The 27845-nt window shown below is 57.7% G+C and overlaps 1 protein-coding gene across 3 annotated transcripts in view; it reads left to right on the forward strand.

Annotated features, from left to right (window-relative positions):
- Glt1d1 (glycosyltransferase 1 domain containing 1) overlaps nt 1-23948 on the forward strand; it is a 46636-nt gene extending 22688 nt beyond the window's left edge. For all 3 annotated transcript variants that reach the window (XM_042669336.1, XM_042669333.1, XM_042669334.1), the window contains 6 exons: nt 5303-5398; nt 6025-6074; nt 10649-10692; nt 11809-11929; nt 17093-17191; nt 23108-23948. In XM_042669336.1, the coding sequence (XP_042525270.1) occupies nt 5303-5398; nt 6025-6074; nt 10649-10692; nt 11809-11929; nt 17093-17191; nt 23108-23269 (572 nt within the window). In that variant the 3' untranslated portion in view covers nt 23270-23948. The remainder of the gene's footprint in view (nt 1-5302; nt 5399-6024; nt 6075-10648; nt 10693-11808; nt 11930-17092; nt 17192-23107) is intronic.
- Nucleotides 23949-27845: the final 3897 nt, after the last annotated feature.

The raw sequence follows: 27845 nt of genomic DNA on the forward strand, positions 1-27845 counted from the left end.
TTGAAAAGAAAAATCTCCAAGCCTTTTATTGAAATAATTTTCGTGGTGTGTTCATCAATGCCAGTGACAGCGGCCTTACAAATGACCCACGCGCTCCGATCGCTCCATCACGTCAGCGCGCATGCCATTGCTCAGGACCAGGGGCCCTCTGTAAATCGCCCGCTGTAAAGTTACTTCATCCCCAATCTATCACAGGACACAATTGCAGCCCAAGTGAGACCCATCATTTCCAAAAGCACAAGGGTTGACACCAAATTCTGTCCACCCATGGCTAATGTCTGGTCTTGCTGCTGAGCAAATTAACAGAACAGCGAAGGGCTTTTACATACTCCTCAGGAGACCCACTGGGCTCCGGCTTAATGTGGTGCAGTGAGAAGTCATGAACGTAGCAAGAGAGCCTGTGGCAGTGGCCGGTGGCTGGCTGTGGAGAGGAGGCCCTAGGGGAGCTGTAGCATTCGTCTGTGTCTCTGGGCTTTATGCTCGGGCATCGGTCCTCATTTGTTTGGTCCTTTGTCTTCGTCGTGTTGTGGGCTCTGGGGATGGACTGTCCTCATCATCCCTACTCCATCTTACGTGGCCTCCGGAGCATGGGATCTTGATGACAGAATGTTCGTGGGGAGATGCCTCTGAGCTCTGTGAACCGTTCCTCCCATCCGTACATCAGGAGAAGGGAGGGGGCTCTCCTCAAACACTCCATCTCAGTAGCCGGGAAGCCCATCGGTCATGCGGCTTTGTGCTCTGCTTCCTGGATGTCTGGTGACAAGGCTTTGCGGCATGCTCCCTCATCCGACAAAGCCCCGTCATGCCTCTGAACCCCAGCCAGCCAGTGGGTTTCCTTTCGTTTATAACATGGACCCAGCTTCAGGCTTGCAAGCGTCCGTGTTCAGACAGGTCAGCCAAGGACAGACAAAGAACGGAGTGAATTAAATGCGGTAAGTGGCATTGCTTTTTCATGGGATGTTTACGACATTTATTCTGATAGGAAGATACAGATATAGAAGTCAAGTGACTGCCCTGGCCTTTGTGGTTTTTCTCTGCAGTTGTAGATACAGGTAAAAATGTTATTATGATTCAGTATTCCACAGTTTCTGCTTGTAAATCCCCATGACTGACACTTCTAAGTAATGATCCTTGCAGACCATCCAACCAAAACCTGGGGAAGAAGAGCACTTAATTCAGACTGGACCATATGTCCTGGGCATTTTTTTTTGAGTGCTTTCCATTTTATTTTACTTCTCTATTACTTGTTTATTTATAGCCCCATCTCTGTCTCTCTCCCTGTCTCTGCCTTTCTTTATTAAATCTCCACTTGTGTTTTTCTCTGGAGATCCTAACTCCTGCTTTCATTTTTCTCTCCTCCTGGCTATAAGAAAAGTCACTTGTGTTTCAGATGCAAGGTGGGGGTTACTAGTAGCTGGTAACTCTTTGTTCTACACCAGCACAGAATCAGACTTTCCAGCTAAGATTTACTAAACCTAACATGCTTGACTGAAGTGCTTGAATACCTTTCTTCTCATGCATGTGAAGAATAGAAAGAGAATTTGGAGCAGAGTCCGGGGACTGGAAGGTGGAAGATGGAGGGGGCCTCTGTCACCAGCCCTTGACACATCTCACTAAGGTTCAGACAGGGCCATGTTTAGTCAGGTGGTGCCAGAACACAACAATGAATAAAAACACGATTCTGCAGGAAACGATGTTATCGGAAAGACACATAAATGTGTGTGTTTGTAAGTGATGAGCTCACGCCTTGACTCACATCTCACCTGAGTACTAGGGAAAACATAGACAATAAAAAGTGGGTACTGAATTAAAACAAGGAGCAGAGTTCACAGAAACACAAGGCGGATACCAACCTCGACTCCCAGCAGAGGTAGCAGTGCATCTGTTTAGGTTCTTTTTGTTTTTGTTTTTAATTTTTTTTTGGGTCCAGTCGTGGGGCCTGAACTCTGGGCCTGGGCGCTGTCCCTCAGCTCTTCAGCTCAAGGCTAGCGCTCTACCACTTGAGCCACGGCGCCACTTCCGGCTTTTTTCTTTTTGCTTATGTGGTGCTGAGGAATCGAACCCAGGGCCTCAGGCATGCAAGGCAAGTGCTCTACCACTGAGCCACCTTCCCAGCCCCCTTTTTTGTTTTTATCTACATTTGAAAAACTCTGTAAGTAATTGTCCACGGAGGGGGGGTTCCTCGGTTTGTGAGGACAGCGCCTCTCTGTGGATGCCACCCCTCTCCTCAGTCTCCCCTGTCTCTCTTTAAAATCCACAAGTGGATGCAGCACCTCACAAGGTGGCTGGGGGCTGTGTGGCGTCTAGGCTACCATACACTGTAGTTGCTGCCTAGGTGGGGCGGGCCTGCGGTCAAGCGTGTCCTTCCTGTCTGTGAGAACAACCCTTGTGTCCCCAACAAGTGCACAAAAGACACTCGACTCCAACTGCTGTGGCAGCATTGTATTTTTCTTAAATCCTAGAATAAGACCAGGCATCTGGCGCTTTGTTCTGTCACTCTCTAATTTAATTTCCTGAATTCCCATGACATTTACTCTCCTGCCCGGGAAGAAGATGGGAAAGAGGCAGGGCGTAGAGAATTAGCTCTGTCCCCTTCTGGGCCAGCAGCCTCAGAATCAATTTAGAGCTAAGGATGAGCACTCTAAAAAACTGAAATGAAACAGACTAGAAACATCACAGTGCTTTGCAGAGACGAAAGCATTCCCCTCCCGTTTCTTATTTACACGTATTAGTTGGACAACGGAGTTTCATGTCACCGTGATGTTTCCACGCGGGCATACAGTGTACCCCTATCAAATTCACCCTCCTTCCCTCTTTCTCATTTATCTTCCCCCTTCTCGACAGGTTGTATTGTTCCATTTGCACACGTGTGTATAAAGTACCTTCCTCTTCCTTTCACTTCCCCTCCCGGCTCGGCACCCACTCCCAGACAGAACCCATTTCCTGTGCTACACACAGCATCTCACCTCTAGGCAGGGGCCGCGCCCTGGGGATCAGCCTCCGACTCGGGGCCTTTGCAAGGACTCAGGACCCGGAGGGAGCAGGGCCAGGCTGCGCCCAGACCTCACCAGGGCGCACGTCTCCACGCAGTCCTCAGCCCGTGCCTGTCACATCGCAGCGACACAGAGCTGTGCTCGGCTGCAGCTCCCGGGTCATTCCTGGGGTCAGGTGTTTGGCTCTTTTACACCCCTCCTTCAGTGGTGCGCGTGTCTGCTTTGTCTTTGGAGAGCCTTCCTTCTTTTCCTCTTGCTCCTGTGTGCACAGGTGTCCCACCAGATCAGAAGTGTGACCAAGGGCACCATGTCTTAACCACCTCGCTTGGAGGCACACAGATTTTTGTGACTAGATGGACCGTGCACGCATACATATGTGTATGCATGTATGCGTGTGCACCTAGGTCCTGCATGCCAGGCTGGGGTCTCTGATCTTAATTAAGGTGGTGTCTTCTGTTTTCTCCATACATGGTGTTGTTTACTTTGTAGGCGATACATCCTTCTGGCAAAGGTGCTCTATGTCTCTGTCCTCATCAGACTGGTTCTTGCCTGGGAATGTGGACATTTCTCATACCCAACCCCTCTCTCCTTGGATTTTTTTGTCAGTTGTAGGGCTTGAACTCAGGGTCTGGGTGCTATCCCTGAGCTCTTTTACTCAAGGCTAATGTTGTACCACTTTGAGCCACAGAGCCACTTCCATTTTTCTGGTGGTTAATTGGAGATAAGAGTCTCACGGACTTTCCTGTCCAGGCTGGTTTTGAACCATGATCCTCAGAACTCAGCCTTCCGAGTAGCTAGGGTGATAGGTGTGAGCCACTGGTGCCTGGCTTTAGCTTTTATTGAAGAGCAGAATATGATTTATTAAAGAGAAGAAGAGTTGTCTTCGCACCTCAGAGTCCCAGACCTGACCAGATTCTCTGACCTCGAGTTCACGTTCTGCACATAGTATCTAGTTCAGAGATTAGGTCACAAAAGTGATCATTCAGGCTTGGATTAAAGACATCTCAGCAAGATTGTCAAGTGTGTGTGTGTGTGTGTGTGTGTGTGTGTGGTGCTATGAGGAATAGCTCAGCATGTCAGTAAAGGTTTTCTACAGAGCAAATTGGGTATTGGTTTTTAAGATTATCTGGTGTCACTGTACCTTATTATAATCAGACAGAGTAATTAAATTTTTACTCAAGATTTACAGAAGCAAAAGGAAAGGAGGCTGTTTGCATTAAAGGCTTATCCTGGGCAAGACCATCTTGAACTTGCTTCTTTTTATGGCCAATGACACCGATTGTGGATTCTGAAGTTTTAGATGAGCATGTGTCACGTGTATTAATAACCACCATTGAGCCAGTTGTCTGTGGAGGTCTAATAAACCACCAGGAGATTTACTGGCTTTCCAAAACTTAGCCAGTGATGTGGAGTGGACAGTTTTGTTGCTCTGAGGCCAGTGATGTGGAGTGGACAGTTTTGTTGCTCTGAGGCCAGTGATGTGGAGTGGACAGTTTTGTTGCTCTGAGGTTCCACGGGCAGTGCCTGCCTGCTGCACACATGCTCTGAGCTCACACACAGGCCCGAGAGGCCCCACCAGTGAGGGTCAGAGTGCAGTCCCGGGTCAGCCCTGAGGCCAGGGGTAGAGCTGGCAGCCCCACTTACCAGTGGAAAGAGTTGTCAGGAGTGAATATCCTAAGCTACTCCTCACACCTCACTGTGTGGCCAGGTAAGCCTTTCTGGACAGAGAGGGAAAGAGAAAGAGAGAGGAGGGGAGGGTGGGAAGGAGGGAAAGAGAGAGAGCTAGAGAGGACAGAAGAGAAAGTGGGTGGAGAGAAACAGAAAGAAAACTTTTTCCAGAGACAAAGAGATCTAATGGACAAATCAAAACCAGCTGGGTGAGGTGTCCTGCTTGGTGACTGGATGCCTCTGGACACACATTCACGTAGACAGGCATACCTGAATTCTCAAGTACATGAATACATAAGCCACTCTCCTCAAGAAGATGTTGCTCCCCACTGGTACTGTGTGCAGGTACCCCGGGGCCTCTGGCTTGCATCTCCCGCATGGCTGGGTGGTCGGTCCCTGGCCTCATCCCTCCTCGTTTTCACAGCAGCAGCGTGGACTTCACAGGCTGGGCAGAGCTCGGGTTTGCCCTCCAGGAGGAACCCGATTCACAGTTGGCAGGTTGGGGTGCCTGCCAGGAGTAGAAAGTTCTGTTAGGGAGCCGGGGGTCTCCCGCGGTGGTGCGGTGCCACCTCTGGTGGCCTCGTGCGGTGAGGGCCAGCGGTATACTCCCCGCTAACGTGTCCTCTCCTCTTTTGTGACAGAGATCAACCAAAGCGCTGACAAGCTGCGGGTTTTCCTCCTGATCTGCGGACTTCGGCAAGTGAAAGACCCTCTGTTCTTGGTGGACGCATTTTCTGGTATGGGCCACCCCTCCTCACCGCTGGATTCTGTTTAGAGATGGCTGGCAGTGTCACTGTCTGTTTTCAGGGCTTCAAGCTTACACCAGAGCGGGACTTCTAGATTGTTGCTGTGGAAACAACCAAAAAGATAATTTATGGGATTAATATCTCAGCATAGTAATTTCAGTGTTGTTTTCCGCTTGCCTGTGTGTCCTTTAGGTCCGGAGGACATCATAAAAATCGCACATAACTTATAAGGCTGAAAGAGTTTTATCTGGAAGTATCGCATACACACTCCTGTCTAGGATATGCCTGTGGTCTGGCTTCGTAGCTTAAACTGATGGCATGTACTCCTGTTTATCTGTCCCGGAGCCCAGATTAGGTTTCAGTGACAGTGCAGTGTATTAGAAATCCAGATAACGTGTCACATTCTAGGGGGGAAAATATCATTTAATAGTGTAAAGTGTCAAATATTTAAATTCCAAATAAGTACAACTTATATTGGCTAATAACAGGGATGAAGCCATAATGATCTGAGATAGTTTACGTTATAGAATAATTTATGTTAAACTTAGCTGTTTTCCCAGATATGTTTTTAAAGTTTTAAAAACCCACTTTAGAAGTTTTGTTTTCTCCTTTTCAAGAATGGCATGAGGAGGAGCCCGGTGTTTACCTGGTGATTGTTGGCCCTGAGGTAAGTCCACAGGCCATGACTGTTTTCTAAATTGGTTGTGTTACTCTCTAGCCAACTGTATTCTTTGTGTGTGCTTCTCACTTGAGTGAGAATGGCGCCCATTGGGTTAAACCCTGCGCCCTGCGGTGACGTGTGACGTGAGTGCACGTCTCTTCCCCGCGTCTTCTTCCCTCACTGAGAGCTGGGGCTCCGTGAGCACTGAAGGGCGCGTGGGGCGTTCTGCGGGGCGTGGCTTTCCCAGCTCACCGCCTGTGCCTGTGCTGTGAGATCACGCTGACTCGGGTGTCCATGGGCCGTGACGGGGTAACCCAGCTGTGGGTGTAAAATCACGCTGATTCGGGGGCCCACGGGCAGTGAGTGGCACCCAGCTGTGGGTGTAAAATCACGCTGACTCGGGTGCCCACGGGCAGTGAGTGGCACCCAGCTGTGGGTGGGGAAGTATGGCAGTGCAGGGCAGTACTGGAGTCCTGTGCCACTGGAGACCCGGTAGACACCACCCCGACTCCGTCACATGTCTGGGCTGCATGCACCAGAGAGCACCCCGCCACGTGTCAGCAGGACACCTGGAGAAGGCGCTCACCGAGGGAGGCCCGGAAGCCCAAGAGCCACACATCTCCATGCAGGAGCCTGGCAGGGCAGTACCACACAGCAGGGCAGTGCCACACCCGGGGACCAGTGCGGGACGCCCGGGGACCGGTGCGGGGCGCCCGGGGACCAGTGCAGATGCTCGGGGACCAGTGCGGGGCGCCCGGGGACCGGTGCGGGGCGCCCGGGGACCGGTGCAGATGCTCGGGGACCAGTGCGGGGCGCCCGGGGACCGGTGCGGGACGCCCGGGGACCAATGCGGATGCCCGGGGACCGGTGCGGGACGCCCGGGGACCAGTGCGGGACGCCCGGGGACCAGTGCGGATGCCCGGGGACCAGGGCAGACGCCCGGGGACCAGTGCGGATGCCCGGGGACCAGGGCAGACGCCCGGGGACCAGTGCGGGACGCCCGGGGACCAGTGCGGATGCCCGGGGACCAGGGCAGGTGCCCGGGGACTGGTGCGGATGCCCGGGGACCAGGGCAGGCGCCCGGGGACCAGTGCGGGACGCCCGGGGACCAGTGCGGATGCTCGGGGACCAGTGCGGATGCCCGGGGACCAGGGCAGACACCCGGGGACCAGTGCGGATGCCCGGGGACCAGGGCAGACACCCGGGGACCAGTGCGGATGCCCGGGGACCAGTGCGGACGCCCGGGGACCAGTGCGGGGCGCCCGGGGACCAGTGCGGGACGCCCGGGGACCAGTGCGGGACGCCCGGGGACCAGTGCGGGACGCCCGGGGACCAGGGCAGGCGCCCGGGGACCAGTGCGGGACGCCCGGGGACCAGGGCAGGCGCCCGGGGACCAGTGCGGGGCGCCCGGGGACCGGTGCAGACACCCGGGGACCAGTGCGGGGCGCCCGGGGACTGGTGCGGGACGCCCGGGGACCAGGGCAGGCACCCGGGGACTAGTGCGGGACGCCCGGGGACGCCCGGGGACCAGTGCGGGACACCCGGGGACCAGTGCGGGGCGCCCGGGGACCAGTGCGGGACGCCCAGGGACCAGGGCAGACGCCCAGGGACTGGTGCGGGACGCCTGGGACTAGTGCGGGACGCCCGGGGACCAGTGCGGGACGCCCGGGGACCAGTGCGGGACGTCGTCCGGGGACCAGTGCGGGACGCCCGGGGACCAGTGCAGACACCCGGGGTCCAGGGCAGGCCACCTTCGGCTGCCTCTCTGCAGCCGGGAGTGAGGAAGACCCCAGAGGAAGTCAGGCGCTAACGGGGCGGGGGGGCGGGGGAAGTGGCTACTCACTGGTCAAAGCAAGTTAAAATCATGGTCATGAGTAGGCTGTCTACTTCCACTGAGAATCAAACAGCAGGGCTGGATGGTTTTCCAAGTCAGTCACTGGGAATACAGTGACGTTAAGTGTGGACCCTGTGCTTCCCCTCCTGGGAACTGGAAAAAGTGCAGTGAAGATTGTACGCAGCTGGTAAAAGGCGAGGGGCAGGAAGACTGGCTGGGTCGGGCGGGAGGATGGATGCCGAGGACTGAGACCTGGCGATGGCCCCGTGCTCCTTGGCCATGGTTTCTGTTATCTGCGGTGCCCTGTGCATCCCGCACCTCTGCTTCTCTGTGCCTCTCCGTGTGTCTTCACATCTGCTTCCTTTTGAAAGTGCACACTGCACAGCAAGTGTTTCAGGCCCCTGGGCGTGTCCCAGCGAGAAGAACACACCAGCTGCGGTCTGGGCCCAGACTGCACCAGCCCCCTTGGCTGGTAGTCCCCACCGCCTCAATCCCCAGGGACTCTGGGAGGTGCGGGGCTGAGCTCAGCGCCTGTCTCCTGACACCCACAGCTGTAACCTCCACGGCTCAGCCAGCGGCACACCTGTCTCTTAGGCGTTACCTGTCCTGACTACCACCACTCTGCTCTTTAATTGGCAGCATTTACATCATTGGCTTCAGTATTTTATTTCCTCTTTTATTACTATAAGTTGGTTATACAAAAGGGTCTCACTGTGTTATGACCATATGCGTACAGACCGCATTCACCCCCACAGTTTCTCTTTTCTGCCCTTATTTGTTTACTTTTTTTTATTACAATTTTAGTGGTTGCCATTATCTTCTCTTTATGCACACATGTAAAGTGTTTCAAGCAGTCTACTCTGCAACCATTTACAAATTAGCACAACAATGTTCTGGATTATTTTAAAACCGTGGATGCTTGCTTTGTGAGCATGTTCAGTTCTAGAGTGAGCTTCTCGGAACGCTGGGCTCCTGTCTTGTTGTCAGAGGAGCTGTTTCTGGCCACGTGGTGGGGATGCGTGCCTGCCCACACTCAAGGTTCAGTGCCCAGATGCTCATGGCTCAGCTGGCAGGGCCTCAGTGTCTCCATCTGTAAAGCTGGGGTAAGACACAGCTCCTGCCTTGCCGTGGGCTGTGAAGCTCTAGAGCCTGGCTCTCAGGCAGCATCTCGCTGATATTAGGGGAGAAAAGCAACTGCTAGAGCAACGTTCTCTTTCTGCTCCAACTTGCCGAGGCCCTGCCTTGTCTGCAGACACCTGGCGTTTGGTTTTCCATGAAAGTCCCTTTGATCTCCAGTTTCCCATTTCAGAGAAACGCACAGCTCTTGCCCCGGGGCACCCTGCTTGGCCTTTTCTGGTGCTAAGGAGCACCTGGGGATGGTCAGTGTGGGCATGGAAGCCTTGTAACTCCCCTGGTAGCTTCTTATATCAGAGGTCGTTTCCCCTAAGCCCCAGAACCAGGACAATATATTTCTCCTGGAAAGTAAATGACTCAGAGGAAGAACTGAAGACCGCCCCTGCTGTTCACAGTGCTTGTGCCACTAAAATTTTCATAGTGTGTGCTTTCATTAACTGAGTATCTGTCTGCCCTTCCTTTTTCTCTTCGTCATGCATTTTGTTTCGCTTGGCTTCACTAAGAGATTTGAAAATGAACTCATGTGGAAAGTAAACCCAGAGAACACAGTGCAGTGTGAAGTTCTGTCCCGAGAGGCTGTTAGAACTTAAGCGAAACTTCAGTTCAGGTGCTGGGTATTTCAGAGGCCTTAGGGGTTTTGATTTGATTCCCTGGCAAATGATCTTTCCCCGAAGAGTTAATTATGAGTGCAGAAGCATGCTAATCAATCAAGGGGAGGAGGTTGTTAAGCTAAAATGATCAGGAGTAAATTATTAACGTGAAAATTAATGTGTAGAGCAAGTCATGTTTTTATTGGACTGTTTACTGCTCATCCTGGGGTGCCCAGCGATCATGGAATTAACTCGGAGGCTCCAGGTACCTTGAACAGAAGTGATCAGAACTGGGGAATGAACAGACTATCCTGTCCATCCGCATAGATTCCCAGGCACAGAACTGTGCGCCAAGCACCTCCCGGGGTCCGGGCAGGGGGATGGGGTGCAGAGGCCCCCTGCTGCTGGCTCTCGTGGGAGGACAGTCAATGGAGGGCGTCTGTGAGGGGGCATTGTCTGTACCCGGGAAGAGGATCTGGGGACAGGGTGACATGCCTGGAGAGACTGGAACATAGAGCAAGTAGGTATTCCATAGGCATTCCACAGCAGAAACCGGTTTTATGAGCTTGACTCTCTCGAGTCAGACTGCCTGGATGTGAAGACTGGGCCAGCACCTTTCTAGCAGCGTGAGAAACCATCTCTCTGAGCTGTGTCTTCCTGAGTCAAAGGAGATGAAGGCGTTTCCACAAAGACGTTAGTGTGTGCAAAGGGCTTTTAGCCCACAGTGTCCTGAGTGACTAGAAAACGGCGCCCTGCTCACTCACGCTGGGCCTTCTTCCCTCCAAACATCTCTCTAGGGCCGAGTTCCAAGCCCCGCACAGCCTTGTGCCTCGAGTGTGACGCAGCCTGCACAGCCACGCACGGAGTGAGCACTCCTGACACCGCCAGCCCCGCGGAACAAACCCAGGCACCCCTGTCTGTGGGATTTGGGTGTGGACTCGGCTCCGCAGCCCTTAGGTTTAATTCTCTGGAGACTGGGGCTCTACTACCGACCCCTTAGGTCTTTCTCTGTCTCCTTCCAGGTGGATCCAGAGTTCACAAGAGAAGTAAAAGCCCGGGTGAAGAGGTGAGGGGAGAGGAAGCCCGCGAGGCTCCTCACGGTGCCCAGGCCTCTCCCAGGCCTTGCAGTCCCACCCTGCCCCGTGGCTCAGCCTGGAGGCGACAGCTGCACCGCGTAGACACTGGCCCACCGCAGGGCCAGCCGGAACGCAGGGGAAACCATACCATGGCAGGGGATACAGCTTCGTGGGTTACACTGGCACATACTGAAAAGACTTAAGTCTTTCCCGTCCCCCAGGGTTTGGAAGGATGGAGCTGCCTTGTCTTTGGCTGGAGCCTCTTCCAAGATCAGTTTGTCAGTGTATTGGTTAGAAACTGCATTCTCCTGCCAGAAAAAAACCAACTCTCCACAGCACTGGGTTGGATGAGTTGATGTTTAATGGCTCATTTAAGACAATCTGATCTGGGCCTGGTGGCACCGACTATATCCCAGCCCTGAGGCTGGGGAATGGAATGGTCCCGCCTGGACTACATCACCAGATCCTATCTCCCAAGACAAATCTGAGAGTAGTTTAATGGCGGACTGGGGTGGGCTGAGCCTTCAGGGCCCTGGGCTGCTTCAGTCCCCATCCTGGTACCCTGGCCTATGTCTCCCGTCCTTCTGTGACAGGCCGTCTGGTCACAGGACTTCATCCATCACGGGGCAGGAGACAGGACAGAGCAAGAAGGCTGCACCCTCCATTGCGCCTGTCCTTGGAAGGGCTTTCTCCCAGTGCCCCTGGGTGCCACCCTCCTCAGAGGGGATCTGGCCCTGTGTGTGAGTCGGAGTCTGCCACGTTCACAGGGCAGATGCCCACATTGCACAGCTCAGCCCACTGGGTCAGAGGGTGTGCGTCCAACAAGATGGGGCCGGCAAGGGCAGGGACAGGAAGGAACACGGGAAGAAGCTGCTTGGTGGGAAGCGTGACCCAGCTGGGTCACAGCTCTGTCAGCTCTGGGGGGCAGGGTGTGGGTTCCCCTGAAGTGCATCTGGCTCCCAGTGTTGGAGCCAGTGCAGTGCGCGTATTCATACAGACCAGGCACAGGGACCATCACGGATTCAGCCAGTTGTGCTGGCCTGATCTAGAGTCATCCTCAAAGGCTTCTCCTCACGTCTCCCATGTGCTCTCTCCCTGTGGTTCAGGACCTCCGGGGTGCGGCTGGTCGGCGAGATGTCGCAGGGGGACCTGCACGCGGCCATGAAGAACTGCTTCGCGCTGGTGAACAGCTCCCTCTCCGAGGGCATGTCGGCCGCCATCCTGGAGGTACGCAGCGTTGGGACGGGAATGTGAGCCCGGGCTCCGCGTGGCGGCTGACTGGTGGGTGTCGGGTCTCTGTCTTCTAAAGGCAGGAGGATGACCAACGTGTGGAGGGCTATCTCGGAGCTCTTGCTTCAGTTCTCACTGCTGTTTCTCTTTGCGGGGACCAGAATGAAGTGAGGCCCAGGACGGGGAGGCGGGGGACGGGGCAGGAAGCGGGGCGAGGTTTTCCCCCAAACGCCTGCCTTGAGCCCATTTCTCTTCTCGCCACTCTGTTGTGCTCCGCGATCCCAGCGACCAGCGGGGATGGAGGGAACACTTGTGCATCCCGTGCTGGGCTGGACAGCAGCATGGCCTCTGCTTTGGCCAGAGGTGTGTGACCAGCCAGGTATGGCTGCCGCGTGGGGCAGGCTGCAGCCAGGAAGTTCTGCCCTGGACTCTACGTCAGGCTCTGCTGGGCAGTGTCCACTCACGTACCGGGTTACAGCCAAGCTCTCCCTGTCTGAGGTGACCCCCTAACGTGTCTTCTCCCCTCTCAGGGGCTCTGGGGAAGGACATTGTAGCAGAATATCCTAACGACATTGTCTAGGTAGTTGTTGATGTGAGTCTAACGCAGGTTTCCCTTTGAGGGAGGCCATGCCCGGAGGGGCTGGCCCCGCGTCCTGCGCAGGCAGCTGTCCCACCGACGGCCTCGGGTCCTGCGGGGGCGCAGCCCACGCGTGGCTGAGCCTACTGCAGAAGGGGAGGCCTTGGGTCAGGGCTCACCCTGCTCGCCCTGTGCGGTCCACTGTTGTGTTCTTGGCCAGACCCACCATACCCGTAGCCTGCTTGATGCCCTTGGCTGCCATCTGAATGCACTGGATTCACTGGCAGAGGGACAGTTTACAAGCCCCAGAGAATGTGGCAAAGAGGAAAACGTCCTCTTCCCAAACCTGAGCTCTGGCCAGCGCTGTAAGACATGTGTTTTCCTTGGTTGTTTCACCAAACGAAAACCCAGAACAAAGTAAGATCACAAGGGAGATGCCGGAAGCTACCCCTGCGGTGGACTCAAGTGGGGCTCGCAGGGGTGTGGCAAGGCTGCCGGGCTCCGGCCTGCGCCCGAGCCCCACCCCTGAGCCCCACCCCTAAGCCCCACCCGTGCCCCCCCTTGCCCCACCCCCCCATGCCCCACCCCCGTGCCCCACCCCCGTGCCCCACCCCCGTGCCCCACCCCCGTGCCCCACCCCCGTGCCCCACCCCCGTGCCCCACCCCCGTGCCCCACCCCCGTGCCCCCCGTGCCCCACCCCCGTGCCCCACCCCCGTGCCCCACCCCGTGCCCCACCCCCGAGCCCCACCCCCGTGCCCCACCCCCGTGCCCCACCCCCGTGCCCCACCCCCGTGCCCCACCCCCGTGCCCCACCCCCGTGCCCCCCGTGCCCCACCCCCGTGCCCCACCCCCGTGCCCCACCCCCGTGCCCCCCGTGCCCCACCCCCGTGCCCCACCCCCGTGCCCCACCCCCGTGCCCCACCCCCCATGCCCCACCCCCGTGCCCCACCCCCGTGCCCCACCCCCGAGCCCCACCCCCGTGCCCCACCCCCGTGCCCCCCGTGCCCCACCCCCGTGCCCCACCCCCGTGCCCCACCCCCGAGCCCCACCCCCGTGCCCCACCCCCGTGCCCCACCCCCGAGCCCCAACCCCGTGCCCCACCCCCGAGCCCCACCCCCGTGCCCCCCATGCCCCACCCCCGTGCCCCACCCCCGAGCCCCCCGTGCCCCACCCCCGCCCCACCCCCGAGCCCCACCCCCGAGCCCCCCGTGCCCCACCCCCGTGCCCCCCGTGCCCCACCCCCGTGCCCCCCGTGCCCCACCCCCGTGCCCCACCCCCGAGCCCCCCGTGCCCCACCCCGTGCCCCACCCCCGAGCCCCACCCCCGTGCCCCCGTGCCCCACCCCCGTGCCCCCGTGCCCCACCCCCGTGCCCCCGTGCCCCACCCCCGAGCCCCACCCCCGAGCCCCACCCCCGAGCCCCACCCCCGTGCCCCACCCCCGTGCCCCCCGTGCCCCACCCCCGTGCCCCCCGTGCCCCACCCCCGTGCCCCCCGTGCCCCACCCCCGAGCCCCACCCCCGAGCCCCACCCCCGTGCCCCACCCCCGAGCCCCACCCCCGTGCCCCACCCCCGTGCCCCACCCCCGTGCCCCACCCCCGAGCCCCACCCCCGTGCCCCACCCCCGAGCCCCACCCCCGTGCCCCACCCCCGTGCCCCACCCCCGAGCCCCCGTGCCCCACCCCCGAGCCCCACCCCCGAGCCCCACCCCCGAGCCCCACCCCCGTGCCCCACCCCCGAGCCCCACCCCCGTGCCCCACCCCCGAGCCCCACCCCCGTGCCCCACCCCTGTGCCCCACCGCCGTGCCCCACCCCCGAGCCCCACCCCCGAGCCCCACCCCCGTGCCCCACCCCCGAGCCCCCGTGCCCCACCCCCGAGCCCCACCCCCGAGCCCCACCCCCGTGCCCCACCCCCGAGCCCCACCCCCGTGCCCCACCCCCGAGCCCCACCCCCGTGCCCCACCCCCGAGCCCCACCCCCGTGCCCCACCCCCGAGCCCCACCCCCGTGCCCCACCCCCGAGCCCCACCCCCGTGCCCCACCCCCGAGCCCCACCCCCGTGCCCCACCCCCGAGCCCCACCCCCGTGCCCCACCCCCGAGCCCCACCCCCGTGCCCCACCCCCGAGCCCCACCCCCGAGCCCCACCCCCGTGCCCCACCCCCGAGCCCCACCCCCGTGCCCCACCCCCGAGCCCCACCCCCGTGCCCCACCCCCGAGCCCCACCCCCGAGCCCCACCCCTGAGCCCCACCCCGGTCCATCCCCACTGAGCTCTAGGCTGGTTCTCTCCCCTGATCGGCGCCAGTATTGAGCACCTACTGGATGCTGTTTTGTATCTAGGCACATTTTTTTTTTTTCCTAATGAGGGGATGTAGGGAAGGATTTTATAACTAGCACACACACAGCATTTTGCTGTGGATAAGTTGCTGTCAAACCTCGTTTATTTCAAAGGAAAAGCAGCTGCTAACCATTGCAACTGCCTTAAAATGTTGACATCTCGTTCTTTCTGAAAAGTTCAAGATAACCTGCAGGCGAGGGGTTTTGAATGAAGCTGATTTCCAGGGAAGTGGCGAGCGTGGGTTTCGTTAGAATCCGTTCAGATGCCCAGTGCGGACCATCGCTAACAATCACCTGTGAAGTTCGCGATCGATCTTCCCAAATGGGGTGTTCTCCCGTGGCAGCATGCGAAAACACCCTTCTCACGGACAGGCCCCCACGTCACCCCCAGCAGGGCCACAGGGGCCACGTTCCTGGACTGGGCTGCCGCTGCCCAGGGGCGTTCACCTGCACAGAACTGCAGAGGACAGCATTAGGTTCTCCTCAGTCTGGTCATGGTGGCTCACACCTGTAATCCCTGTTATCTGGGAGGCAGACCTCAAGAGGATGTGGTTCAAGGCCAACCCAGGCAGAAAACGTTCAAGAGAACTGGGATCAACCAGACGTTTCATGGAGGGTGGTGGTGCATGTCTGTCATTCCGGCTGTGTGGAAAGCGTAAACTGGAGCGTCACAGTCAGGCCCACTCAGGCATCAATGTGAGATCTCATTGTTTTTTTAAATAACAAAAGCAAAAAAGGCTGGAGGTATGGCTGAAGTGGTAGCAGACACAAGGCCCTGAGTTCAAACCCCAGTACTGAAAAAAAAAAAGAATGATCTTCTCATCCTCGTCTTCCTAATTAGTGCTTCTCAGAAAGCACACAGAACACAGAGCGGAGCCAATTTTTGCCACCCAGAAGAAAGGAGGGTTGTACTCTAAAGCTTACGCAGCGCCCCATCCCCTGCTTCCCCCCCCCCCCCCGCCCCTGCCCCCATGAACAGCTCTCGGCCCAGTGTCTGGACGCATGCAGCACTCGGCACTTCAGTGTGCCGTGTTCAGATGATGATCCCCACAATGAGTGGTGATTACCCAGCACACTGCCCCCCAAGCCATCACCATACAAGAGAATTGCTGGGCACCGGTGGCTCACGCCTGTCATCCTAGCTACTCGAGGCTCAGATCTAAGGATTGTGGTTCAAAGCCAGCCTGGGCTGGAAAGTCAGTGAGACTCTTATCTCCAATTAACCACCAGAAAGCTGGAATGGAGCTGTGGCTTAAGTGGTAGAGTGCCAGTCTTGAGTGAAAAAAGCCAACTAAGAGCTCAGGGTGCTGAGTTCAAGCCCCAGTTCTGGCCTAAGACACACACACACACACACACACACACACACACACACACACACACACTTGCATGCAAGCAGCCCTCTGTGAGAGTCTGCACTGGATAGTTTTCATCCAGGGTTTTCACACCTGCCCAGATGCTCACTACACCTGAGCCACCGTCATCAGTGGGCAGCTCGGTGGGTGTGGCCAGCGGCTGAGCTTCCTCATTCTGCTGTACAGGATAAAAACATCACTGTAACCCACGCCCACCTGGCTAAGAATGGCCTACCGGCTACAGAGCGCACAGTGCCCACGGGAAGGCTCCATCCACGGGACCTGGGGTGGTGAGGGGGGGCTGGTGTGGAGAACACAGAGGCAGGGGTGCAGCGGTGCCTTGGCCTGCCCTCTGGCGTCCAGATCACCTGCTCCAGGTTCTCGGTTCGCTGCACCTGCTCTGCAGGTGATCGCACATTTCCAAACCCATCTCACGTGAGCCCCTCAGGCCGCCTTCACACTCCAGCCACATTCTACGTTTCCCCAGGCGGCTTTGGCCTGTGGATGTCCAGCCCTCGGTGCGTTCAGCATCTTCTTCCGCCACCGTCTGCCTCCACAGTCCGCGGTGGGTCTTCCACAGCCGGATCCCCTTCCCCGGGGTGGGCCTGGGCCATAGCTGACCGCCACAGTAATTGAAAGGAAAGCTGCACCCTGTCAGAGGGCTGCTGCAGCGATTGTGTCAGTCAGGCGATGACGGTCTCGTTTCCCGAGCTCCCACAGGCAAGAGGCAGCTACGGCTCGGGTGTGGCCTCACAGTGCGGGCTTGTGGCGGTGAGGCCATCTTGGCCGGCCTGTGTTTTGTGAGGTGCTGGGAGGGGGCCCGGGGAGCGTGCATAGCCCCTCTTATCACTGAACCCTCCAAGTGACAGTCTGCCCGTCGGTCCTTCTGTCTCCTTAGGCGATGGATCTGGAAGTCCCTGTGCTGGCCCGGAACATCCCTGGGAACGCAGCTGTGGTGGAGCATGAGGTGACTGGGCTGCTCTTCTCTGACCCCCAGGTGAGCGCGAGTCCCAGCCTGTCATACCCGCACACATTCGCCGGGCCACGCCAGGATGGCCTGTGAGTCCCGGGTCCTGGCAGGCTCTCCCTGGCTGGCAAGGCCGGGCGTCTGGGATGTTTGAACAGGGGCCGAGCCTCATGTCCAGGGCCCAGGATGCCTCCCTCTCCTCCCTCCGGCTTCCATGTCTGGAGCATCCGGCGGCAGATGTCCCCTCCAGCGTGGCTTGTCCTGTCCCTGACACTTTAGGCCCCTCTGTCCACAGCTGGCTTGTTACGAGTCAGTGATTCCCGCCTAAACAACCCCAGGTCAGCTTTGGGGCAGGGGGTCTGGTGCGTCCCCAGGCATGGGAGGACCTAACCAGGCCTCTGCGTGCCAGTGCCTTGCCTTTCCCCCACACCAAAACAAACAGAACTAACAACAAACCCAGCTCCAGACAGGAAGCCACCTCTGCAAGCCCTTGTTGGCGCTCCAAGCACAGGAGTGTCTGTTACCCAACCAGCTCCGGCCTGGGTCTCCCCCGCCAGCCTGGCCAAGCTGCAGGCAGAGAGTGTCGTCCACCGCGCTGGCAGAGCTGGGTTCTCCCGACCCTCAACAGTGCCCATTTCCCTTTGAGCCCAGCTTCCCAGCGTGAGAGGGTGTGATGGCTCTGCCTGTGTCAGTGGCCTATGGGCAGGACAGAGGCGGAGGGCAGGCGGCCTCCCTGGCCCCCCTGGCCCCGGCGTTGTGTTTCTGAAAGTGCTTACGGCTTCCCGCCCGCCGCCTGGGGCCTGTCTCGCACTGCCCGCTCCCGGAGCTGCCAGACTCACGCAGCATCACGGGCCGGCTTCCCCTGGACCCTCTGTGTTAGCTTTACAAAGGTTGTTCTAAAAACTTGTTTGGAAAACGAAGGCCGCTCCCTTCCTGGCTTCACGCAGGGGACGCTGTTTCTTGGCACCCCAGAACCGCACGCGCTAGACGCGGATTTCACACTGAGTTTGGCTTTTGTTTTCTTCATAGTTTCAACCAGACTTTACCACTTGAGGGTGGGAGGTTTGGCTTTAAAAACAAAAATGTGGGGTTTTTTGTTGTTGATTTTTAAGCAAGTCTGGAACTAGATCGTATTAATCCCAACCAAGAACCTCAGACAATGTCAGCCCATGGCATGCTGCAGGGCGGGCAGAATTAATGCCAAATACCTATTCAGATAGGTTCTAGAAACGGCGTTTTCTTTCTTCAGAAAGATTGCTGGCCTTGCAAGTTAAATATGTGTAAAAAAAGTACGTATCCGAGATAGCATGCTAATCTAGTTATTAATCTAGTCTGCCTTAACTTTTATTCCTTCATTGAGAATATACAGAAACCTGACTTCAAAGATAGATTTCCAGGCCAAAGACAGAAGTTTTCAGAGAGGAAAGGGGAGGGGAAGGGAGAGATTGGTGAGGAGAGGCCTGGGCCTGCAGAGGGGCCATGCAGCGAGGAGCGAGAGGCAGCCTCTGCCCCCCGCCGGCAGGGAAAGGGGGGCTGCTGTTGGGGGGGCCACGAGGTACTGAACCCTCCACCCCTGACCCAGCCTCCACCCCAGACCCAGCCTCCCACCCCAGACCCAGCCTCCACCCCAGACCCAGCCTCCACCCCAGACCCAGCCTCCACCCCAGACCCAGCCTCCCACCCCAGACCCAGCCTCCACCCCAGACCCAGCCTCCACCCCAGACCCAGCCTCCACCTCAGACCCAGACCCCACCCCAGACCCAGACCCCACCCCAGACCCAGCCTCCACCCCAGACCCAGCCTCCACCCCAGACCCAGACCCCACCCCAGACCCAGACCCCACCCCAGACCCAGCCTCCACCACAGACCCAGACCCCACCACAGACCCAGACCCCACCCCAGACCCAGCCTCCACCCCAGACCCAGCCTCCACCCCAGACCCAGCCTCCACCCCAGACCCAGCCTCCCACCCCAGACCCAGCCTCCACCCCAGACCCAGACCCCACCCCAGACCCAGCCTCCACCCCAGACCCAGACCCCACCCCAGACCCAGACCCCACCCCAGAGCCAGCTGCTTGCATAGCTAAGAGGAACCAGGAAGGCTTTCTTGGGGTCCCTTATGAAGGAAGCTGACTAAATCAAATACAGAAAACAATTTTGATTTAAAAAATTGATGACTGGACACATTCAGCCGCAGGAGGCACAGAATGCTCACTATTTTTATACACCTAACCCTGGAAAACTTCAATTTAAGCAAAGCTTTGCAGACCAAACCAGCATTGATTTTTCATTACTTCAACAACCCCGTTATTTCTCCTTTGAAGGAGGGAAGAGCAGAGTGATTTTCCTAGTTGTTTTATAGCTGTGTTTTATCGCTACCAAATTAAGATCCATGTGGCATTCAATAAAAACCACGAATCCATTTTCTCTCTCAGGGTCAGACTCTTAAAGGGGAGCCCAAGCTCATTTTTCTGGACAGTTCTATTTGTTTTACAGACAACCACAGAAAAAAAGCAAAATTTGGACTGTGAATGGTGATGAGTGACATTTATCAGGGACATAGTATATTCCAGTTCTTTGGAGTCTTCAGGCTTTACATTAAAAAACAGATATCAGGGATCATTTCTTTAACCAACAATGGAGTAGATGAGTTAAATGTGAGGAGCGGTGCTCCCTGCGCACGGGACAGGTACCTGGGAAGAGGGCAGCTCCCCACAGGGACCTGCATGGAGGGGCCCGGGAGGGAGGGCTTGGCACAGCGCTGCTGACCACCCGGGCTCGTCTGAGCCAGTGCTGTCACTGCGGCCTCAAGAGGCCGAGTCACAGACCTTCCCTCTCCTCCTGCCTGCCCCTCCCACCCTCCCTCTCCCCGACTCTCCCTGCCTCTCCTCCCCTCCTCTGTCTCTCCTGTCTGATTCTCTCTGCTCTTCCTCCCTCCCTTGACTTGTTCTTATTTTGTAAGGAGTGTCGGCACTTAGGCTTTAGGATATTCCTGGCTCCTGGAGAGCAAGTCCTGTCCCGGGCCTACCCAGGAGAGTGCCCCGTCCCGGGCCTCTTCTCTGTCCTGGGGAGCATCCATCCCCGCCCTGGGCCCTGCTTCATCCAACGGGCCAGCGCTGGTCACAGCAGAGCATGGCAGTGAGTGGAGGAGGTAAAGCCCCCATGTTCGCAAAGCCGCAGCTTGGCGTGTGGCTGGGATGGGACCAGCCACCAGGTGGGGCTCTCTCCACACCACAGCAAGCTGGGGCCTGGCTGGGCCAGGGAGGCACCGGGCTGGGGTGGAGCTGGGAGAGTAGAGCTTGGTGAGAGTCCTCTGGGAATACGGGAGGGGGGTCTCCCACTGGCAGTCCCCCAGGAGGCCCAGCCTCCCACCGGCACTGGGGCTTCAGCCTGCCAGCCACAGTTGTGAGGGTGAGCACATGGAGGGGGACCCGTGGCTTCAGGGTGGGGAGATGTGCCAGGGCAGGCCAGTCCCTGTCAGGGACGGAAGGGTCCCAGCACAGGCCCCTCCTGAGTTCACCAGGCACCGAGGGCAGGTGTGAACACTCCAGCTGGGCTCGGGGGTGGCTCTTCTACTATCTAGCCAACGGCCACCCATAGGTGTAGTGGCCACTTGCCCAGTGACCATCCCCCTTGGGCTGGACGGCCCGAGACAGCCCTCCCGGGCTGTGTGGCCTTAGGGATGGTGGCCAGGCATCTCTGTCCACACCCGGCTTGGGTGTGTCAGCCTGGATGCTGGTGGCAGCAAGGAGGACCCAGACATCCTTCTGCACTGTCCACAAGTGTGCAAGAGCACACTGTACCTTGGCTTGGAAGTGAAACTGCACCTGCTCTTCCGTTTCTTCGTCATCTTCTTCTAGCGGCATTTGAACTCCCTAGGCCGCTCCTCTACCACTGGAGCCCTTTTCACATTAGGTTATTTTTTCACGTAGGGTCTTGCATTTTTGTCTGGCCACAGACCTCGATCCTCCCACCCAAGCCTCTGTGGAGGCAGGCCCTTCCGTGGGCCGTCCGTGGAGATGGAGGCTCGTTAACAATTGCCTGGGCCAGCCCGGAACCACCTCCCAAGTGTCTGGGATTACAGATCACCCTGCACTCCTTCTGACATCTGATGCAGCACGTTACGTGGCCAGTTCTATCTGAGAGAAGTGGACCCTCCCCTTTAACTAGGGGGTGGGGAAATGGCCCTGCAGAGCTGTACGTGGTGTGGGCTGGACGGGAGGGCTTTCCGTAATGGTCAAGACATCCCAGAACCCAGGGCGGGAGCCTGCCTTCCAGGGATCTTGCATGCGCCCTGCTCTCTCCATTCATGTGGTGAGCCCTACTCCTAACCCAGATCTTTCTGGCTTTATTTAAATCTTCTGTTTTATTTATTTTTTCCAGACTTCCTTACTGCTAAGAAAAAAAGAGCATTTTATCACACCCTGTTCCTAGAAACTCTATCATTCAGGATCTTGTTGTAAAATGGCCTTACGTTCCTCAGAATTTGTATAAGCAGGGCGTTGGGTTTCAGCCAAAAATCTCTGTGTTGGGTAAATCAGAGATATGAGCAATATCGTAAAATGATATTCCAGGGTTGTAAGTCTCTCTGATAACTTCAATACGGGTGCTGTTCTGCCACGAGATGGGGATAAATACGTTACATTTTTATTATGAAAAGAACACCAATTTGCTCTAAAGTATACACACAAATACATAAAAATATAATTCTCTCATAAATATTGCTATTCAGATTGTTGGCCATAAAAGGCATCCAGTGTTTAATTAACAATAATTTTGAGAGTATGTGGACAGTCCTTTTAAACAGCAGAGCTCTGGGGTTCCCATGGGCTTGTGGGGGATAATGGGGGACTGACAGCGGGGGGGAGGATACTTCACTTGGTGTGCAAGGCTCAGCTTCCATTGTTGATTGTGCACCATCGCTCAGTGTGCGAGGCTCGGCCTCCATTGCTGATTGTGCACCATCACTAGGTGTGTAAAGCTTGGCCTCCAGTGCTTATTGTGCACCATTGCCAGGTGTGCAAGGCTCAGCCTTTAGTGCTATTTGTGTCAGCATCGCCAGGTGTGCGAGGCTCAGCCTCCAGTGCTGATTGTGCACCATCACCAGGTGTGCAAGGCTCGGCCTTCAGTGCTGTTTGTGTCAGCATCGCTAGGTATGTGAGGCTCAGCTTCCAGTGCTGATTGTGTCAGCATCACTAGGTGTGCGAGGCTTGGCCTCCAGTGCTGTTTGTGTGAGCATCGCTAGGTGTGCGAGGCTGGGCCTCTGGTGCTATTTGTGTCAGCATCACTAGGTGTGCGAGGCTGGGCATCCAGTGCTGTTTGTGTCAGCATCACTAGGTGTGCGAGGCTCAGCCTCCAGTGCTGTTTGTGTGAGCATCACTAGGTGTGTGAGGCTCGACCTCCAGTGCTGTTTGTGTGAGCATCACTAGATGTGCGAGGCTGGGCGTCCAGTGCTGTTTGTGTCAGCATTGCTAGGTGTGCGAGGCTGGGTCTCCAGTGCTGATTGAGCATTGCTAGGTGTGCGAGGCTGGGCCTCCAGCACTGATTGAGCATTGCTAGGTGTGCGAGGCTGGGTCTCCAGCGCTGTTTGTGTGAGCATCACTAGGTGTGCGAGGCTGGGTCTCCAGTGCTGAGTGAGCATAGCTAGGTGTGCGAGACTGGGCCTCCAGCGCTGATTGTGTCGCTGCACTGTGTCCCTGGGGCCCTGGCACACGAGCCTGTGTCCCTGGCTCCCTCAGCTTCCCGGTGGGCGCAGATGAGGAGAGGGCCGGCTGGCCATGTCTGTCCCCTAAGTGGAGCCCGGGACTCGGTTCAGGCCCCGGCTCGGGCCCTGGGGAGGCATGGAAGTGAGGCGCCCCGCCCCGCTGTGGACCGGCACAGGTGCGGGGCAGCCCGCCCCCTCCGCCTGCGGCTCATGTCGTGTCTCCTGCACGCCCTCTCTTCCAGGAGTTCATTCACTTGGCAAAGAGACTGCTTCACGAGCCTGAGCTGGAGCAGGCGCTCGCCGCCCGCGGGAAGGAGTACGTGAGGAGGCACCATGCGTGGCAGGTGGAGAGAGACACCTACCAGAGCCTCGTCAGGAAGCTGGCGGGCAGCGCGGAGGACTGAGGGCGAGCGGCGGGTCCGGTCCCAGCCAGCGCCCGGCGGCGCCCGGCCACCCCACGCTCCCCGCGCTGCAGACCGTGCCCAGCTGGGGGCCGGTGATGGGTGATGAGCGAGTCGGAGGATCGTCTTTGCAACTCTCTCGCTTTGCAAGCCCTTGAGCGACCCGGACCCACCACTGCCAGTTCACAAAGCAGAAAAACAATCGGAATAGTGAGCTGAGGGTGCAGACAGCCTTTCTGGCCTGGTCCTGGGCCCCTGACCTCCAGCCCAGCCCCGCCAGGGCGCTGAGGGCCTGGAGTGCCTGGGCTGCCGCCACCCGCTCTAAGTTCCCGAGGAGCCGTGGGACTCCGCGTTCACTCTGCCGTGCCCGGCAAGGCTGCCCGAGGCCCCGCCCACCTCTCCCACCCATCTCCCATGGCCTGAGACTTTGCTGCCCCTGCCTCCCAGGTGCTCCTGGACCCCCAGGAGCAAGGACCTGCGAACAGTCACCAGCTTCCAGCCTGTAGCAGGCCTTAGCTGTGAGGCATGGCCAAAGACACAGTGGCATTGTCACAGTGGCCGTCACCACACTGGAACCGCCCTCCCTAGAGGCCACCGCCACCCCCGTGGCGGCCGCGTTGACCCCGCGCAGAGCCCCGCTGAGTCCCGACGCCATCTCTTTCCAGCATAGGTGCGGTCCGTCTGTCCAGTCTGTGGACGTGAAGTCAGCTCTGGCTCAGAATCAGCCACCCAGAGGAGGAGAGGAGAAAGCGCTCTGGAGGCCCACAGGGAGCCGCTCCTGAAGGGCTTGCGGAGGCTCTGGCCGGGTGAGGGCTTGGAGCCAGCAGTGCTCTCGTGTGAGGGCTCATCTGAGCGTTTGCATCTCCATCCTGTTCAAAAGGGAGCAAAAGCAGCATCTCGCTTAAAGTGCTCCCATGCCCGACACACATCGGGAAGGGAAAGTTCTGCGTAGTAAAGCTTGTGGCCATCATGCATTCACCCCTGTGTTTATTCCGGAAGCAGCCTCAGCTGCTCCCTGTCAGACGCTTCCCCGAGGAGGGTCCTCACCCTGGACGTGGCTGTGCTTGTCCAGGGACGCGTCTGTCTGCTCCATTGCCGTGAGAAATGCCGGCCGTGCCCAGCACGCAGAGCTGCCTGCTCTCTGAAGGCCCAGGCCGCGGCCTGTGCGGATGGACTGAGCAGATCCATCCGGGTGCTCTCAAGAAAAGGCAGCCGGGCGCCAGTGGCTCACGCCTGTCAGCCTAGTACTCAGGCGGCTGAGAGCTGAGGATCGTGGTTCCAAGCCAGCCTGGGCAGGACAGTCTGTGAGACTCCGAGCTGAAGAGCTGAGGGGCAGTGCGCAGGCCAGAGTTCAAGTGTGTACTCAGATGCCGAAAGAGGAACCCACCCCCGGGGAGGAGCTTCGGTCTCCTACTTGAATTTGTGCAGGTAGACTTAGAGTCATGGGTAGTGAGCCGAGTGAAAAGTAAAATCACCAGGCTTCAGCAAGACCACTGCCCCCAGCGGTGGCCCTCGGCGCTCGGGGTGGGCCGGCCGCCAGCTGTCCTCGCCCAGTGCCAGCCTGGCGGCCAGCGCCTCAGCCTCCCGAGACATTTGCCGGCCACTCACGCATGCATGCACGGTTAGAATTTTAGGTGGTTTTGGAAATGGTCCTCAAAAGGACCAGCTGTATCCTTTATGCCGTGGGGTCAGCCAGGGTCTCGTGGGATTACCACAGATAGAAAAACCCAGGCAGCGGCTTCCCTCCCCACTCCCCCCCCCCCCCCCCCGTGCTCAGCAGGTGACCGGCTGGGGCTCGTGGCGGGCAGCGGTCACCAGTCCCTCCATCAGGTCTGAATCCCAGGTGGGAAGAAGGGGCAGCGGTCACCAGTCCCTCCATCAGGTCTGAATCCCAGGTGGGAAGAAGACGGGAGACAGGAACAGATTCACCTTCCTTCCTTTCCAGGACGGTTCAGAGCTTTGGCTTGCATTTAGGAATGCCCCATCCTTCTGCACAGTGGCTTACCCTGCAGGTCCCCGTCCCCAGGGGACTCCCCTCGCTCCCCACACCGCTGTGTTCATGATGACAGGATCCCGCACGCCCCTAGGAGCGCGAGTCAATTCAGCTGTGTTCATGCCGCTCTCCCGCCCGAGACCCCAGCCCCCAGCGGATGCTTCTCCAGGAAGCGCCTCAGTCCACCCAACCAGCGTCCAGCACCTCTCCTGGCCCACGAGAACCATAGACGGAAAGTCTGGAGGCTTTGCCAGCCTCCTCCAAGCCCGCCCTGGCTGCTGCTGGATTTGGGCAGTGTCGCCTGGTCCTCATCAATCACCACAGCCCCGTGTCTACAAAGGGAGGGCGCAGCAGAGCTAATGCCCTCCTGGGGAGGGTGCTGGATGCATCACCACCAGCCCAGGTCTGTGATGCACCGTGTGCGCCCCTGCCCCTGTCCCCACACACACCAGCTCTGCCTTACGAAATGTCACCATGCACAGCTTAATGTGTCCAGCCCAGGCCAGTGTCCACACCGGTATTCTGAGCAAGTTACATGGCATAAGGGTGCTGCTGAGAAGGAGCAGAAGAGGGGTTTTGGTCGATGGTACAGGAAATACAGTAAGGGTTTCTTCTTTTTTTTTTTTAAATGCTTTTTAGTGGTCTTGAAATAACTATCCCATGACTAAATCTCTTAAGCTCTCCCACCACCCTCTTTGCAGACATTTTGGTGGCAGAGCCCCATCCACACCCTGGCGTACTCACTGGTGGTATTTTTTCGCATCTGCACGCGCTGGCCCGCGCACACATTACCTGAGCTGCATTTGGGCATGCTGATGCGTGGCGGTTCTGATAACAAAGTCAACTTCTTGACTTTGGATTTCAGAAGAGGCTTTTGAATATCAAAAGAGAACAACCATCACAAAAACCTGTCTTTCTTTGAATTGCAAAGTGGAGCTCTTGAGAGAGGAAGGTTTTAACATTCAGAAGCTAGGTCTGCCGTGTGTCAGACAGGGCAGCGTCTTGTCTGCCTGCAGGGACGGCTTGTGGCTTGTGGAGTGGCCGGGCTCAGCCCCCCCCCCCCCCTTCCCAGCATGGCGCTCGAGACAGGCCAGGAAACCTTGCTGGGCAGCTCAAGTCCTGTTCTGCTGGGGACTTCCTGGGTTCTCACCTTGAGGCTGGATTTTTTTCCTCTGGAAATACTTAATAAAACGTCAACCATAGAGAAGATGGGCCTCAAGTGGGGTGCCCTGAGGTAGAAAGTTGAAATGCTGTTTTTACCTCAGACCAGGACCCCAGCCAGCTCAGTCAGGGTTCCTAAGGGAGACATTTTGAGTAACCTTCCACTCAAATACGGCATGTGCTTATAAAGAATGTGTGTGTTTGAAGAAAGAAAATCACTCTCGCTCTCTGCATGGGAAATTTATGACTCACACCAACCCCAAACCGTGTAATTAATCACTTGTTACAATTGGAATGGAAGGCGTAATCCTGCTGGGCACGCACGCCCAGTGCTCGCCGGTGAGCACCGTAGCTCAGAGGCAGGGCTGCCGTTTCTGGGAAACCCCTAAGGTTTATCTTTCTCATCCTTCACATTCCCATGAAAAATAGAGTGCCGGGCGTTTGCTATGCGCGAAGGGACTCCCGCGCGCGTGTGGGACCAGAGACGTCATGCCTCAGCCGGAACTGAGAATCCTTCATGAAGCCGCTCAGTGCGGTCTCATGGCTTGGGGAAGCATTCCTCCTCCTGCGGCTCTCTGGGGCTTGACAGAAAGTCGCCGGGGAGCCCACAGCTCGGTCCGGGCCTCGTGGCGCGGCCAGGGCAGCCGACATGGAGCAGGTGTGCAGGGCCTGTGCTCCGTAATCCCGCCCTGACGGTTGGTTCACAGGTGCATCCTTCCGTGGCACGTCCTTGGGAATTACCCCCAGGCCTTCTCCAGCCCCTCCATTTTCCTCCTGCACGGATGGAACCTGCTGTATGGCGGACGCACTTCTAACACTGGCTGCAAACCAGTACACAGATACACTTGTAAAAGCTGGTTCTGATGCCGCTAAAGGTGGGGAGGATGATAAACAGGGCGAGGGACCGGCAGGTGTCACGCCGTGACTGCCCCATAAGGGCAGGTGTCATCTGCCGGGATGGGTGTGGACAGACAGTGGGGATAAAGCTGTGTGATGGAGGGGGGGGGGGCGGCCGGGGCCGGCCACGGGAAGGGCTGTGGGAGGTGGGAGGGACGCTGCCGTGGGCAGGCTCACAGGGTGAGCGAGGGTTTGGAGGCGGGTCGGGAGCGGGCGTATCCGTGCTCAGGAATTGAACTCTGGTCTTCAGTTGTTTTGTACCAATGCTAGGGCTTGAACTCAGGACCTGGGTGCTGTTCCTAAGCCTTTTTACTCAAGGCTAGTGCTCTACCACTTGAACCACAGCTCCACTCCTGGCTTAAGGGAAAAAATACTGTCTACATAGTTGTTCAGAGGAGGTAAAAGAGTTTATGACTACCACGCCTCTTGATTGGTGTCACCCTCTCTCCCGTGGGCCACCCTTCCCGTCTCTCACTTTTGTGGTATTTACTAAGAATCCTTGAATGCGTGCACCTGGCTTAGGGCTTT

This window comes from Dipodomys spectabilis, unplaced genomic scaffold (assembly GCF_019054845.1).
Source record: "Dipodomys spectabilis isolate Male_0828 unplaced genomic scaffold, ASM1905484v1 ptg000494l, whole genome shotgun sequence".
Taxonomy (NCBI): domain Eukaryota; kingdom Metazoa; phylum Chordata; class Mammalia; order Rodentia; family Heteromyidae; genus Dipodomys; species Dipodomys spectabilis.